Genomic DNA, 17919 nt, shown 5'->3' with positions numbered 1-17919 from the left:
TAGAAGAGTCTACTGGTCCTCCCAGCAGGCTAAGAAGCAGGCCACAAGTCTGGTCTTTGAGAGAACTTTGAAATACAAGTCAGACTAGATCTTCACTTACCCTGGGTGGTGGTTGTGGGTCAGAGACCTGGAGAGAATATCATGGGACAATCAAAGGCTCACTCCTCCACTTCTGGACCAGCAGAGGAATTTTTTTGATGTCTTCCACTGACAGTTGTTTGTAGAGCATGTCAGCACTCTCCACTAAAGTAAAAATGGCATAAAAATGGCAAAAGTTTAGGAGTAGATCAATTGTCAGTCTGGATGAGGGAGCTATGTATGCTGGGTGTGTATTGTCTATGTTGTGTCTCAGACTATATGATCCCCCTAATTAAGGATGAAGCAGCTACTTCTGCCCAACAGGGTTCCTTATGCCTATACTGAAGAGCCCATTTATCTTGGGTGGTCTTGGACCCACACCCAACTAGCCAATGGGCCCTCTTCCCTTATCTCAGGACAAAAGGTTTTTCTCTGCTAACCAGCAGTTTGATCACTATGGCCATGACTACCACAGTGAGGTGTGTTCCACCTCCCAGCAGCTATATCCAAGATGAATCAACACCATCCTAATAAGGGGGGAATGGTGAAATCTGGTGCATTAGTTGCTTGTATTCAGCCTCCAGAAAGATTTATCTGGCAACAGAATGATTTTGGCCATAGCTCTGATTGACTCGCTCTAGCCTTTCCTTATTCTATGTCTGATCATCTTCCAGGTGAAGGATCAACTTATTAAGAGCAAGAATTTTGCCAGTAATCTACCAGCGTCATGCCAGGAAACTGAATGGCTTCCATTTGAACTGTCTTAGGAAGATTCTGAGGATCATCTGGCAAGAAAAGGTACCAGACACTGAAGTCCTTGCTCAAGTTAAACTGCTAAGCATTCAAACTATGCTTCAGAGAGCGCAGCTCCAATGAGCTGGCCACGTTGTTCGAATGTAAAATGTATGCTTGCCAAAAAGACTTTTTTATGGAGAACTCACATGGGGCAGGCGATCACATAGTGGCCAGAAGAAACGATACAAGGACAATCTCAAGGTCTCTCTCAAGAACTTTGGATTTGACTATGCAACATGGGAGACACTGGCACAGCACTGCTCAGCATGGCGTGCCCACATAAGAAAGGGTGCTGTACTCTATGAGCAAAGCAGAATTGTGACAGCAGAAAGTAAATGTAGGATGTGCAAATTTGGAGTATCCACCCCCAAAATTCATACGGACTATCTGTGCCCAACCTGTGGTAGAACATTCCAAACTCGTATTGGTCTGATCAGCCACAGTCAGACATACTGAAACTTCACTTTATCATGGTGATGTCATTCTGGTCCTCTTCAAAAACGAAGGACAACCAACCAACCAACCAACCAACCATTCTATGTCTGGAACAGTCATTAAAGTCTTGTGATCTCTGAGCCCTCAAAAGACTCATATACTGAAGGATATGTCTAATATCCCCCTTTCCTCTGGGAAACTCCTTCTCAGAACAGGTTTAGGGAACTAGGAGGTGGAACTACGTCAGGAAGTACTTGCTTTCTGATGACATAGTGAAGAGGTAAATTTGGATAACTACAATAAATGTTTACTTGGAAGAAAAGGGATCCCCTAGCTGACTTGGTAGCACCAGCAAGGACAGCCTTCTCTCTGGTAACTTCATGAGGAGTGTGGGGTGAGAGATACTAAAATCTCTGCTATTTTAAATGTCTCTTGCTAAGAGTCTGCCCCCTTCTTTTTCAGGGGCTACATAAGGACTCTCCATCACCACATAGGAACAAGGGATGGGTACCAACATATTAGGATGATCTTCTATGGAAAATTTATGGGAAAAGAGAAAGACATTGCATAGAATAAGAAAATATCAATGGATTTCAATTTACACTATTGAAGAGATAGATGACCCCCACTGACAACATATCCACAGAAGCATAGCAATTTGCCATGTAGCATCATCCCAGATATTACAATTTTGTAGTATCACTGTTAATACATAGGAATAGGAGTAAATCCTGTTATTCAATCAGTCTGGAAAGAGGTCTTCTTACCAATCTAGAGAAGTTCTCCACCCTCAGAAAACAGGAGCTGGAAGCGGCCCAGGAAATTCATCAACCATTACCAGTGGAGAGTTTTCAGCCCAGGAGAACTTCATCTGTCCCTTTCCCCTATTTTAATCTCTTAAAGCCCAAATTGGAGCTACCCAGGGACAGGTCTTTCATCTATAACATTTTCTCTAACTGCCCTTGTAATGTTATTTCAATTGGCAGATATTATAGAGTGTTTTTACTCACAAATGATCCCAGATAATGTTTACACACCCTCACAATGGAAAACTACCTCACTGATGGTTCAATTATCCTGAAGGATAAACCAGATGAACCAAAATGGAATCCAAAGCTCATTTTATCCCAAACAGACCGCACCAACAGTGCCTTTTGGGTCCTTCTCGCAGGTTCACTGTCAGGAATACACTGCACTCAGCCTGGGAGGGACCCCAACAACCCACACTGCATCTCATCACCAGATATAAAGCATGGACTCACTGAACAAAGAGAGCATTACTTCTTGAATAAATTATTTTATTATTAAAAAGTTAGAAACATAAAACAAACAGTGAAGCTACAGTTGTGCTGAAACAATTTTTTTTACAAAACTGATTTTAACATAGAAAAATATTTTTTTCTGAAGATTTGAAGACTGCCTTCTTTAAACAAAAGTACTTTGTGTAGACATTTTTATAATGCTTTACATTCATAAAGTAGCTTTTGCACAGTCATCTTGTGAGGTTGACAGAGAAAGTGTTATTTTCCCCATTTTATAGATGAGGAAACTGAGTCTCAAAGCTACTGAAACTTTCTCAAGATTACACAGATGCCAAAATTGGGACACAAATCCAGGTCTTTCGATCCTAATTCGAGTGATCTCCTCATTATGCTGTAATTCTATAACATTAAAGTTCTTCTGAATCTAAGATATTGTGCTTCTTCACAAATTTCTTCATTGTTTTAATACTCTTCTCTTTGACTTTATGACCTTGTTTAGAAACATACATAAAATATTTGCAACCTAAAACACAAAAAGTGGAGAATTTAAAAAATCTTACACAAAACTCTTAGTCTTTATCTCTAAATTGTGTTATTTTACTTCAAACTAATTTTATCATCTGTGCCAAGAATCTTAATCCCACAGACCAGCCAAGTCATATGACATAGATCTTCTCTATCCAGAGGCATAAATGACCTGAATAATTCGATTCAACTTGAGTAGCATTTACTGAGTGCCTACTATGTGAATAAGGAGACAAAAATGAAACAGTCCCTGATCTTGAAAAGATCATATTCTCCTGGAGGTAAACAATGTATACACAGATAAGTACATGCAAAATATTTCCAAATAAATACTTGGGAGGAGGTGGAGGACCAATAAAGGCCTCCTACAGAAGGTGGCACTTAAGCTGGGCTTTGAAGGAAGCTGGGGATTTAAGAGGTGGAAGTGAGGAAGGAGAGTATTTTAGGCAGGGGGATAGCCCATGCAAAGCCATGAAAGTGAGGGACAGACCTGCACATACAGACAAGTAAGACAGTTTGGCTGCAAAGGAGAGCTTGTGGCTGGGAAACAATCTGCCATCGGTCTGGAAACATAAACTGGAACTAAAGAGTCAAGGGCTTTAAAAGTCAAACAGATTAGTGTGTGGTTTATCCGAGGAGTCAAACTGAAGCTTCTCAAACAGGAGAACCACAGGATCAGATTCTGGTAGCTACATGGAGGATGTTTGGAAGAGACTAGAGGTGAAAAGATCAACTGGAAGGCAACTCCAACAGTCCAAGGGAGAGGTGATCACCAAGGCTGCAGCTTTGTGTGGTGAGACACACTGAAGAAGCTGATAGGACTTGGCTCCTGGTTGAACATGGGCAAGGGGAGAGGGGAGACTGGAAGAGTCAAGGATGATGCTGAGGTCATGAACCTGGGTGACTACAAGGATGGACCTCCAACAGAAATGTGATGTTAGGGGGCGGAGCCAAGATGGCAGAGTAGAAAGACACACATACGCTAGCTCCAAACCCACAGTCTATAAAATATCTGTAAAAAAGAGCTCCCAACAAATTCTGGAGCAGCAGAAGCCACAGAACAACGGAGCAGACGAGACTTCTGTTCCAGAGAACCTGAAAACCTCTCGCAAAAGGTCCTTCGGGCTGTGGACCCAGAGCCAAGCCCAGCCCTGCCCAGCCCTGCCTTGGCCACGCAGCACTGAGAGGAGCGGATCTGAGCAGGCTTCAGGGACGGAATCTCCAGCGACTGCACGGGTCTCTCCACCCACAGGTGACAAGGGTCAGTGAGAGGGTCTCTGTGGCGGGTCGAGAGGGGAGTGGGGTGCCCCCATAACTCAGGTCCCCTCAGGAGGCAGCAGCGAAGGCAGGAGCAGACCTGGGCTCCCCAAGCAGGCAGGAACCCAGATCCATTGTTGAAGGTCTCTGCATAAACCCCGTGAGGGAACTGAGCCCGAGAGGCGGCCCTGCCCCCACCTGAGCACCTAAACTTAATCTCACACTGAATAGCAGCCCTGCCCCCCGCCCAAAGCCCTGAGGCTGGGAAGCAGCTTTTGAATCTCAGACCCCAAGTGCTACCTGAGTGGATCTGGAGGTGTGGTGGGTGTGGAGAGGACACTCAGAAGTCAAGTAACTGGCTGGGAAAATGCCCAGGAAAGGGGGGAAAAAAATAAGACTATAGAAGGTTACTTTCTTGGTGAACAGGTATTTCCTCCCTTCCTTTCTGATGAGGAAGAACAATGCTTACCATCAGGGAAAGACATAAACATCAAGGCTTCTGTATCCCAGTCCACTCAATGGGCTCAGGCCATGGAAGAGCTCAAAAAGGATTTTGAAAATCAAGTTAGAGAGGTGGAGGAAAAACTGGGAAGAGAAATGAGAGACATGCAAGCAAAGCATGAAAAACAAGTAGACACCCTGCTAAAGGAGACCCAAAAAAATGCTGAAGAAAATAACATCTTGAAAAATAGGCTAACTCAATTGGCAAAAGAGGTTCAAAAAGCCAATGAGGAGAAGAATGCTTTCAAAACCAGAATTAGCCAAATGGAAAAGGAGGTTCATAAGCTCACTGAAGAAAATAGTTCTTTCAAAATTAGAATGGAACAGATGGAGGCTAATGACTTTATGAGAAACCAAGAAATCACAAAACAAAACCAAAAGAATGAAAAAATGGAAGATCATGTGAAATATCTCATTGGAAAAACAACAGACCTGGAAAATAGATCCAGGAGAGACAATTTAAAAATGATGGGACTATCTGAAAGCCATGATCAAAAAAAGAGCCTAGACATCATCTTTCATGAAATTATCAAGGAAAACTGCCCTGAGATTCTAGAACCAGAGGGCAAAATAAGTATTCAAGAAATCCACAGAACACCGCCTGAAAGAGATCCAAAAAAGAGAAACTCCTAGGAACATTGTGGCCAAATTCCAGAGTTCCCAGGTCAAGAAGAAAATATTGCAAGCAGCTAGAAAGAAACAATTCAAGTATTGTGGAAATACAATCAGGATAACACAAGATCTAGCAGCTTCTACATTAAGGGATTGAAGAGCTTGGAATAGGATATTCCAGAAGTCAAAGGAACTAGGACTAAAACCAAGAATCACCTACCCAGCAAAACTGAGTATAATACTTCAGGGGAAAAATTGGTCTTTCAATGAAATTGAGGACTTTCAAGCATTCTTGATGAAAAGACCAGAGCTGAAAAGAAAATGTGACTTTGAAACACAAGAATGAAGAGAAGCATGAAAAGGTAAACAGCAAAGAGAAGTCATAAGGGACTTATAAAAGTTGAACTGTTTACATTCCTACATGGAAAGACAATATTTGTAACTCTTGAAACTATTCAGTATCTGGGTACTGGGTAGGATTACACACACGCACACGCACACACACATAGAGACAGAGTGCACAGAGTGAATTGAAGAGGATGGAATCATATCTTAAAAAAATGAAATCAAGCAGTGAGAGAGAAATATATTGGGAGGAGAAAGGGAGAAATGGAATGGGGCAAATTATCTCTCATAAAAGAGGCAAGCAAAAGACTTATTGGAGGGATAAAGAGGGGAAGTGAGAGAAAAACACGAAGTTCACTCTCATCACATTCTACTAAAGGAAGGAATAAAATGCACACTCATTTTGGTATGAAAACCTATCTTACAATACAGGAAAGTGGGGCATAAGCAGGGTGGGGTGGATGATGGAAGGGAGGCCATGGGGAGGAGGGAGCAATTTGAGGTCGACACTCATGGGAAGGGACAGGATCAAAAGAGAATAGAAGTAATGGGTCACAGGATAGGATGGAGGGAAATATAGTTAGTCTTATACAACACGACTATTATGGAAGTCATTTGCAAAACTACACAGATTTGGCCTATATTGAATTGTTTGCCTTCCAAAGGGAAGGGGTGGGGAAGGAGGGAGGAAAAGAAGTTGTAACTCAAAAGTTTTAGGAACAACTGTCGGGTACTGTTCTTGCCACTAGGAAATAAGAAATACAGGTAAAGGGGTATAGAAAGTTATTTGGCCCTACAGGACAAAAGAGAAGATGGAGACAAGGGCAGAGAGGCATGATAGAAGAGAGAGCAGATTGGTGATGGGGGCAATTAGAATGCTCAGTGTTTTGGGGTGGGGGGAGGGGACAAAAGGGGAGAAAATTTGGAACCCAAAATTTTGTGAAAATGAATGTTAAAAGTTAAATTAATTAATTAATTTAAAAAAAACAGACAAGAAAAAAAAGAAACGTGATGTTAGGAGGAAGAGGAGTTGAAATTAGGAGTTGGAGGGCATAATAAATTCTGTTCAAAAATATTGAGTTTGATATGCTTATGGAACACAGAGAGGAAAAGTTCAGCAGGCAGCTGGTGATGCAGAATCAGTGCTCAGGAGTGAGATAAGGGCTGAATATCTTGTCTCACAGAAGATGGGTAAACACATGGGAGGCAATGAGATCAATCAGAGAGAGAGTGTAGACAAAAAAAGAGATGAGGTCTCAGGACAGAGCCCTGAGGCATTCTGAGTACATGGTTGATGACACAGCAAAAGAGAATGAGAAGTAATTAGAGAGGTGAGAGGAAGAAAAGGAAAACTCAATGTTAGAACACCTTAGGAAGGAGGGAATGGTCATCAGTACTGAAAATAGAACAGAAAGAAATGTACACTGCCTCGGGAGGGAGGGGACTTGGGTTCAAATCCTACCTTGGACACAACCTTTGGCAAATAATTTACTTTAACTTCCTTCCTGGGCCTAGGTTTTCTCATGGTAAAGTGAGATATTGGATCAGACAGCTCCTGAGGGCCTTTTTTATTTTAGATCTATGATCTCAAGAACTGAGAAATCCACTAGATTTAGCAAGTTAGGATGTCACTGGTAGTCTAGGAGAGCAGTTTCAATTGAGTGATGGGGCTCACAGTCATATTATAAGGGAGTATATAGTGAATGGAAGGAAAAAAAGGAAAGGGAACAAAAGTATTTAGTTTATTCTAGGGATTTGGTGATGACAGGGAGGGAAGATATAGGATAGGGTTTGAGAGAATAACAGGATTAAGTGGAAGGGATGATCTGGGCATATTTGTAGGCAACAGAGACGAAGCAAGTTAAGAAAAAGAAATTAAAGATTTTATCGAGATAGTTGATTTTCAATGGAGTAAGGTCTTAGAAAAGATGGAAAGGGATGGTAACAGAGACAAAGGTACAGGGATGTAGCCTTGGCATTTGAGGCTATTTCTTCCTCTGCGGTTGGAGCAATAGGAAAGAATGGATGTTTTTTAGGAGATATGAAGTGTAGGTATCAGGAGAAGATGGAGCTCCTGATAGATGACCCCAGCTAAGTCCTTCTGAAGAGAAATAAAGATTTAGATAGTAATATTGTGAATATACTAGAGATATAAATGTAAAACAAACAAGCAATGTGAGTTCAAGACCGGTGACTATGCTACTAAACAAATTGCTTTCCAAGATTAGTAACATAAAATGTGCTGAAATTCAAATGTTTCTAACCCATTATCTCTACAGTGTATGCCTTTTTATTTTAAAAATTCAATAAATATTTATTAAACTGTTTCCATGATAGTAAATATATATTTGTATGTTTGTGTGCGTACATATATATGTATGTATACATAAAATATATTGTACGTGTTCTGTCAGTGTTACCCAGTCAAAACTACACGATATACCACTAAAATACCTAAATTCTCTGTGACCCACACCTTCTTTTATATATTCTGCACTAAAGCTCTTGGAAGTTTCATGGAGCAAGGATTAAGAAGTCGGGGAAGGGGAGGAAGATAGGAGAAAAAGCAAAATACCTACAGAGCTTGTCCATCATTATGTATATGTGAGATGGAAAGATGGAAAATACAAAAGGACAATGATTTAGCCTTAGACTTAAACAAGAGGCTGAGAGTAGGATAGACTGCCTTCCAGAAGTTGTAAAATTCCTTTCATGACTCCAAGCTTCTCCCAGAAACAAAGGCCCATCTTTTTAACATCAAATTCTTCTGGTCCTATTGCATGGCTATGAAGTAAAAAAAACAAGTCTCAAAAGAACCAAAAAATTAGTATTACACAGAGAGCAATGGAAAAACATTGGTAAATGAAGCACTTTGAAAAAGAAAGAGAAGAAGTCATCAGGGAAACATTAGCAGGAGGTAACATGCCAATGATGCTATCAAGGTGAGAGATAGATATCACCAGTGTTTCCCTGGTATCCTTGCAATATCAGGAGATAGCAATGTGGACTTCTGAAGCATTGAAGTAGACTCTCTGTGGTGAATTTGGAGGAGGGCATAGGCAACAGCATTATATGAAGGAATATTCAAACTAATGAGATTACAGATCCATTTGAGTGTTTGAAGAATCAATAATAATAAAAATTAGCTTGTGTGGCTTGGTGTGCCTTAGGGTTTACAATTACCATGAAGCAATGAGTAAATTATTATGTAAATTATGGTTATTTCTTTTCCTAATCCAAGGCAATGAAAAGAACCTTATTAAAGAGACCAGTTATAATGGCTTCCTCAAAGGGAGTTTGGGCCTTATTGAAAAAAACCCCAAAACCCCCAAAACCAGGGATTTTTAACCTTTTTGTATCATCTGGTAGAAGCCTATATACTCCTTAGAAAAAATGTTCTTAAGTGCATAAGATAAAATACATAGGATTGCACAGTAAATCAATTATATTGGAATACAGTTATCAAAATATTAAAAAAAAAAAAAAGCCCAACTTCTCAGACCCCAGATGAAGAACCCCTGCTCTAAGATAGGAGAAAATCAGCTTGCTTCGGTTGTTGCTTTCCATCTATAAGAATTAATCAAAGACTAGTGTGAATTAAATTCCCATAGCATTGGAAAAATCCACAAAGAGATATAAATACTAGTTTGGCAAAGTAAAATTTGATTAATAAACTGTATTTGGAATCACATTTCTTTAAATGACTTAGGTATTATGCCAATCTTTACCCCTCTTCATTAAGACTAAATATATATGTGTGTGTATGTGTATGTATGTGTGTGTGTGTGTGCATGTGTGTGTGTGTGTGTGTGTGTACTTATTACATATAAGTGTGTGGATATTTATTTGTGTTTGTTATCTTCTTGACAGGCAGTTTTATTCATCAACTTTGTTTGAAATTATATAAGCTATAAATGTAATTATTTCTCCAAAGAAAAATCTATGAAGATTGAATAACATGGTTTTGTGAACTGTTATATATGATTTAACTAAGTTTTATTATGTGTCATATTTGTTGAAGTGTGTATTTCATAGATCATATTAAATAAGCTACATTGAATATAAAACATATAAACATAAGCTATATTAAATATAAAAACTAGTTCATAAAACTATGCTATTCATTCAATAATCATTTATTCAGCAATATAGCCATTTATAATAATAATTTACTTTCTAAAAGTGTTTTCTTCATAAGTCTGTGAGAAAACTGAGACACAGAGAGGTTAAATAACTTGCCCAAGGTCATTCAGCGAGTAGGGAGGAGGCAGAGCTAGGACTCAAACGTAAGTCTTCTAACTCCAGAATTTATAATTATTTCCTGATGCCTAACTATATGGGAATTAAGAGAACATCATAGGGAGAGGTGGAAGAAGGGTGAGGGAGGTTAGAGTATAAAGATAAGGAGAAGTAGAGTCAAGGGAGACCTGAGCTTGGATCCTCTCTCTGATACTTACTAGCTATAGGACAAGACAAGTCACTTAACTTCTCAGTCTCCTCATCTACAAAAATTTATGATATTAATACCTGTAGTATTAATAGACTTGTAGTATTAACATTAACATTTCAGTTGTGTCTGACTCTTTGTGATCCCATTTGGGATTTTCTTGAAAAAGTGTTTTGCCCTTTCGTTCTCCAGCTCCATCCTTTTCCATCTCCATCATTTTACAGATTAGATGCTGAAGCAAACAGGGTTAAGTGACTTGCCCAGAGTCACACAGCTAGAAAGTGTGAAATTTGAACTCAGGAAGATGAGTCTTTCTGACTCCAGGTATAGCATACTATATAGTGCCCCACCTAGGCACCCTGTAGTGTTAATACCTATAATATCAGCAGATAGAACTTGTAGTATCTATCCCTCAAGTCTGTTGTAACTATAAAAGAAGAAATGTTTTATAAGCTTTAAAAGGTCGTATCAATGGCAGTTATTAGAATTAATCAGAATAAATCTCTCAGAAACTGAACTATGGAATCCAAGCAAGGACAGGACTTTTTCAGGAAACTTTTACACTCCAGGAAGAAGATATTTTAGCAAACATCACTGTGAGACCCTCGTGTAACCTTCTTTGAGCAGTCTCACTAAACATGCTTTGCTGGAGCCTGAACAACAGTCACTGCACAGCACTTATTCCCATGTTATCTGCCTCTCCACACTGAAGTGGGATCAAGAGAATGAGAGTTTTGTCAAGCAGCCAACATAACTCACAAAGTAAAGACTGTCTCCTCTTTTCTCTTAGGAGAATTTGTTTGCTGAACTAACAGACACATTTCTTTTCTTGACAGAAAAGATGCTGTCTTTTCTACACTGGAAGAAAAAAATGAATCCCTAATGGTATTACTGCAACATGGCTAATAAATTATATTTTTGATTCCCTGACTGGAAAAAGCAGAGAACTCCAAAAAATTTTCAAGCTAGCAATAGACAGATTATGTAAGACAGTAGGATGTTTCCAACTTCATCCTGCACCTCAGAGTTCCATATTACACTACTAGAAATAATACTTTAAACTAACACAACATTACAAGTCAAACATGATCATCCATATAAAAATACACATGGCACCCCCCAAACAGGTAGACCCAATCCCTACGAACTCTTACTAAGCATATTATCTGAATCTCTAACCACATTCCCATCCTTCTTTGCTGAGGGCAAAAGACTATCCATTTGCAATACACTGTGCCCAACACCACCACGTCTAAGAGTCTCTAGCGTATTATATAACTATTCGGTTCAAACTTGTATATCTCTGCCTATTGAATAATTTCAATTATTCACATAAATATTCTTGGTAGTTGAGGTCAACAGTAATCTTTTATACTCTCACACTGATAACCTGACATAGAGAAATGAAAGGTACATACCTTTTCCTAACAATATTCCAGATGTGAAGGCTTTTTTCAGTGCCAGCATCTTATTTTCTTTCCAATTCTTTTTCGCTAGATAGTAGCTAAAGTGAAATGTTGGCCACCAGTCCTTTCTAGAACTCCACCCGTCTTGAATCCAGTCTAGGTGCTTTCTAAAGGAGAAAAATGGGGAGAGGGAGTACAGGGCTGGAAAATAGACTAACTTTAGTAAAGCATTTGAAAAACAGAAAGGAAGATATTTTTAAATAATGAGGGAGATAAATATGAGGGAGAACATTACAGAAATAAATTGTCTTATTAAATCTACACATTATTTTTCATTTATCCACTCAGGAAAAATTTTGCTTAGCAACTTCACTTAATGAGTATATGTGCTAGCAAGACCTACCATCTTAATTAGCAGCCCAATTTTTTGTTTATTATTTTATTTTATTCTTTTTTTTGGTAAATATTATTTCATTTTTTTTGAATTACATGTAAAGATAGCTTTCAACATTCATTTTTATAAGATTTTGAGTTCCAAATTTTTCTCCCTCTCTCTCTTCCCTCCTCCCTCCCCAAGACGGCAAACAACCTGATATAGGTTATACATATGCAATCATGGAAACAAAATTCCACATTAGTCTTGTTATAAAGGAAGAAAGAGGACAAAAGGGAAAAGACACCAAAGACCAAAAAAGGGAAAATCATACACTTTGATCTGCACTCAGACTCCACGGCTCTTTCCTGGGATGCAGATAGCATCTGTTGTCATGAGTTCATTCTGGGATTTTCTTGGATTGTTGTATTGTGGAGAAGAATTAAGTCAATCAGAGTTGATTACTACACAATCTCTTCCTGGTTCTGCTCACTTCACTCAGCATCCATTCATGTAAGTCTTTCCAGGTTTTTCTGAAGCCTGCCTGCTCGTCATTTTTATAGTACAATAGTATTCCATTACATTCATATACCACAACTTATTCATCCATTCCCCAATCGATGGGCATTCCCTCAATTTCTAATTCTTTACCATCACAAAAAGAGCTCAGCAATCCAATTTTACAAAAAACACAAGACAAATGGATTAACTTTTGAAAGTATGCAATCTAATCTAGGGTTTACAATAGCTTTATACTCCACCAAAGACTCAGCTATTAATCCTCAAAGACTCAACATTTAGAGATTTGGTTAAATGTACAAAAAACCAGACAATTATCCGATTACTAAATATTAATTCCAGAAAAAAAATTAACCTTCTCACAAAAATGTAATAGGTATGTTTTTAAAAACTACCCAGGAAAAAACCTGTTCAGATGTTTCCCCTCTTCTTCATATAGTGGCATGTAAAGAAAGGAGAAAAAAAGGAAAAAAGGCAAATGAAAGGAAGCCCATTTTTCCGAATATGCCTCCAAATATAACATGGCCAGAGATATGAGGATCGAAGCCATCCTCTAGTGAGATAAGAGTCATGCAAGAAGACAAAAAAAAAACCAAAACAGCATATTATTATTATACAAATAGCATGAGCTTTTCTCTCCTTCAAAGGTATGCCACAGAAGAATTCTTCAGCAGGATCTTAAAAGTTATGGAAAGATATTACCATTCACATAACAAATCAGTTCTTTACAGTACACATAGAACTGGGGTGCTCACTTACTAGTCCTTATTCACTAAACTCAAACTGGACATTTAAATACCCAAGTTAGTGTACTGCTAGGATAACACACTCAGTTGGACAGCATGGCAGTTCTATTTCACTCCATAAGAATAAATAACAGGCCTCTCAGCTTCAGACTTTGGACTTCATGAAGCTGAAAGGCCCTGAAGATGTTAAAGAATTGGTAGCTAAAGTATAAGAAATGAAAATCTGATATAGCAGGCACTTAAGAAATGTTTATTGGAGTAAGCAGGAAATTGACATAACCCTCTCATATTCACCCTCAAACATAAAAGAGTGCCCCAAAACAAATCCTGGACAGCAGAACCAGCAAAAAGACAGGGTGAAACAAGCTTTAAGCCTAAGAAACTTAAAAGACTGGCAGACAAGGTCTATCTCATTCAGGTAAAAGGGCAGCATGGTTCAGGACTGGATGAGTCCCAGCAAGCTGGCAGCAAGCCCCACCTTAGCAAACCATAGGGAAACCCTGAGCAGGCAAATGCCAACACCAGGACCCCCAGCTGCCTCATAGCCAGGGGAACAAGCAGACTCCAGCTCTGAGAACAGCCATGAGTTTCAGCATAGCCCTGGGCAAATGGACAACCTCCAGTGGTCAGAACTCCACGTGCTTCAGCTCAGCCCCAGGCCAACCCTATGGGTGCCTAAGCAAACTGGCAGCTGCCAGCCCTGTGCTTCAGCACAGCCCTGGGCAAACAGGCAGCCTCTAGTCGCCAAACCACCATGTGCTTCAGGGTAGCCTGGGGAAACACAGAAATACTCCACTGGCCTCAGCCTCAGCCTCCACCAGACATCAGCACTAGAACCCCAGCTCAGGACCAGGTAAGCTGCCAGACCCCTACAACCTCCAAGAACACCAGTCATCCCCCCCCACCCCACCCCTTCAGTATGGCACCAGACAGGAGGGTCCCTCATGAGCCTCAGGGTAGCATCAGTGCAGCACTAGGTAAATAGCCAGGGCCTGCAGCCACTGGCATAAGAAGCTTGAGACAGTACCCCTTCTACCCTAGGCCCACATGTGGCCTTCTAGATCCTTGGGTGTGGCCTTTTGATTGAGTCCAAGAATAAATCCTTTTATTAAAGGGATTTGTTCTGTGAAGTTTGGATTCAGTCAAAGGGCTGCACTTGAGCATCTAGAGGGCCACACGTGGCCTTGAGGCTGCAGGTTCCTCCCCAGTTATAGCCAAACTACAGAACTATCAGGTCAAGGGAAAAACACTGCAAGTGGCCAAAAAGAAACAATTCAAATATCGAGAAGCCACAATCAGGATTGCCACAAGACTTAGTAGCTGCAACATTAAAAGATCAGAGGTGAGGAACATGATACTATGGAAGGCAAAAAAGCTAGGACTACAACCAAGAATCACCTATCCAGTGAAACTAAGCATAATGGTCATTCAATAAAATGGAAGGATCTCAAGCTCTCATAAGAAGACGACCACAATCAAACAAAAAAATTTGAACTCCAATATCAAGACCAAAAGAAGCCTCAAAAGGTAAAAAGCGAAAGGAAAACAAGATTCAATGAAGCTAAACTATTTAAATCCCTATAGGGGAAGATGAAGCTTGTAGTTCTTAAAAATTGTACCACTAATGGTTGGTTGGTTGTTGTCCCTTGTTCTCAAAGAGTACAAAAATGGCATCACTATGCGAGAGTTAAGTTTCAGTGTGTCTGACTGTGGCTGATCAGACTAATATGAGCTCGGAATGTTCTACCACAGACTGGGCACAGATAGTCCGTGTGATCATTTGGGGTGGATTCTCTAAGTTTGTGCATCTTGTGTTTCTCTTGAGCTATTTCAATTCTGCTTTGCTCACAGAACACAGCACCTTCTCTGATGTTAGCACATCATGCTAAGTGGTGCTGTGCCAGTGTCTCTCATGTCACACAATCAATTCCAAAGTTCTTGAGAGACCTTGAGAGAGACCTTGAGAGTCCTTGTATCACTTCTTCTGACTACCATGTGAACACTTGCCCTGTGTAAGTTCTTCATAAAATAGTCTTTTTGGCAAGAATACATTTTGATTCAAACAATGTGGTCAGCTCATCAGGGTTGCACTCTCTGAAGCAGAGTTTGAATACTTGGCAGTTTAGTTCAAAAAAGGACCTCAGTGTCTGGTATATCACTCTGCCAGGTGATCTTCAGAATCCTCTTAGAATACTTCAAATGGAAGCGCTTCATTTTGCTGGCATAGCACTGGAATACTGTTCAGGTTTCACAGGCTTATAATACAATGAGGTCACCACAATGGCTCAGTTTGGTAGTCAGTCTAATACCTCTTCTCTCCCATACTTTCCTTCAGAAACTGCCAAACACTAAGCTAGCTCTGGCAATGCATGCATCAACCTCATTATCAATGTGTACATCACTGGAAAGTATACTACCAAGGTAAGTGAACTTATCCACAGCATTCAAAACTTCTCCATTTGCTATAACCAATGGTTCAACATATGGATGGTGGTGATGGATGATGGAGTATGTGTGTTTTCTTGGTGTTATTAGGCCAAAATCAGCATAAGCAGCAGAGAATTGATCCAAACTTTGCTGTATCTCTGCTTCAGAGGCTGCACTGAGTGCACAATCATCTGTAAACAGAAAATCACACACCAACACTCCCTCCCCTTTGGTCTTGGCTTGTAGCCTTCTCAAGTTGAAGAATATGCCATCAGTGCAGTAGCTGACCCTGATGCTACGTTCATCCTTGTTGAAAGCATTTGACAACATGGCCGAAAACATCATACTAAAGCCTGGGAGCAAGCACACAGCCTTGTTTCACTGCACTAGTGACAGGAAAAGCATGAGAGCATTGTCCATTATCCAGAACCCAGGCAAGCATGTCATCACGAAACTGAGGTACAATGTTGATGAACTTCTCTGGGCAATCAAAACTTAAATGATATTTTCCAGGTTATATGAAGAGGAGGTTATTCCCCAGGAGTTCAAGGATGCCTCCACTGTCCATCTCTACAAAGGTACAGGAAATAAATTGTCCTGTGACAATCACAGGGTGGGTCTCTCTCTTAGTCATTGCTAGTAAGATTCTTGCTAGTCTTCCTAAATAGGCTGATCCTTCATCTGGAAGATGGTCAGCTACTTGAGAGCCAGTGTGGCTTCAAAAATGACTGAGGAATGGTAGCTATGGTGTTTGCTGCCCAGTAACTCCAGGAGAAATGCCAAGAGCAGAATAGAGATCTGTACACAATATTTACAGATCTGACCAAAGCCTTTGACAGTGTCAGTCATGAGGGCTTATGGAAAATTATACCACTAATAATACAGCTAAAAGGAATATACACAGACAGAAGGTACAGGTATAAGATGAATTTGAGGGAATGACAAAAAAATAATTAAGGGATGAAAAGGGGAGTACATTGGGTACAGAAGGAAGGGAAAGGTAGAATGAGGTAAATTATTTCACATGAAGAGGCATGAGAAACCTATTACAGTGGAGGGAAAGATGGGAGGGTGAGAAATGAATATCACTTGAACTTTACTCTCATCAGAATTAGTTCAGTGAGGGAACAATAAACACAACCAGTTGAATATGGAAATCTATCTTACTCAGTGGGAAAGTAAGATGGGAGAAGATTAAGCAAAGGTAGGTTGGGCACTGATAGAAGAGAAGGCAGATGGGGAAAGTGGTGGACAGAAGAAAAACTCTGTCAAGGAGGGAAAGGGTAAAAGGAGAGAGAGGAAAGGCAGGAGGAAGAATAGCATGGAGGAAAATACACAGTAATCATAACTGTGAATGTAAATGGAATGAACTCTCTCATAAAATGGAAGCAGATAGCAGAGTGGATCAAAAACCAGAATCCTATAATATGGTGTTTACAAGAAATGCACTTGAAGCAAAGAGACATATACAAAGTAAAGGTAAGGGGCTGGAGCAAAATATATTATGCTTCAGATAAAGTAAAAAAAGAAAAAAGCAGGGATAGCAATCCTGATCTCAGACAAAGCAAAAGCAAAAATACACTTAATTAAGAGATAAGGAAACTACATCTTGCTAAAAGGTGCCATAGACAAAGACCAAACAAGAGATAGAGAGCATTATGAAATGTAAAAGAGATAATTTTGATTATATTAAATCAAGAGGCTTTCACACAAACAAAACCAGTACAACCAAGGTTAGAAGGAAAGCAGAAAGCTAGGAAAAAATCTTTATAGCAAGTATCCTGATAAAGGCCTCATTTCTCAAATATACAGAGAACTGAATCAAATTTATAAGAATACAAGCCATTCCCCAACTGATAAAAGGTCAAAGGATATGAACAGGTAGTTTTCAGACGAAGAAATGAAAGGCATAGACATATGAAGAGGTGCTCTAAATCACTTTGACTAGAGAAATGCAAATTAAAACAATTCTGAGGAAAACTGGGATATTAATGCACTGTTGGTGAAGTTGTGAACTGATCTAATCATTGTAGGGAGCAATTTGGAACTATGCCCAAAGGGCAACCAAAACTGTGCTACCCTTTGATCCAGCAATATCACTACTAGGTCTGTATCCCAAAGAGATCATGAAGAAAAGAAAAAGACCTACATGTGCAAAAATATTCATAGTAGCCCTATTCATAGTAGCAAA

At 39.7% G+C, this 17919-nt stretch overlaps 1 protein-coding gene across 4 annotated transcripts in view; it reads right to left on the bottom strand.

Moving 5' to 3' along the window:
* Positions 1–2589: 2589 nt before the first annotated feature.
* The window catches only part of TAF1A (TATA-box binding protein associated factor, RNA polymerase I subunit A), a 42414-nt gene continuing 27084 nt past the window's right edge, over positions 2590–17919 (bottom strand). For all 4 annotated transcript variants that reach the window (XM_072647779.1, XM_072647781.1, XM_072647780.1 and 1 more), the window contains 2 exons: positions 11676–11830; positions 2590–3093 (listed from right to left, as the gene is read on the bottom strand). In XM_072647779.1, the coding sequence (XP_072503880.1) occupies positions 2978–3093; positions 11676–11830 (271 nt within the window). In that variant the 3' untranslated portion in view covers positions 2590–2977. The remainder of the gene's footprint in view (positions 3094–11675; positions 11831–17919) is intronic.

Source organism: Notamacropus eugenii, chromosome 2, assembly GCF_028372415.1.
Source record: "Notamacropus eugenii isolate mMacEug1 chromosome 2, mMacEug1.pri_v2, whole genome shotgun sequence".
Taxonomy (NCBI): Eukaryota; Metazoa; Chordata; class Mammalia; order Diprotodontia; family Macropodidae; genus Notamacropus; species Notamacropus eugenii.
This window is presented reverse-complemented; position numbering and strand designations above follow the sequence as displayed.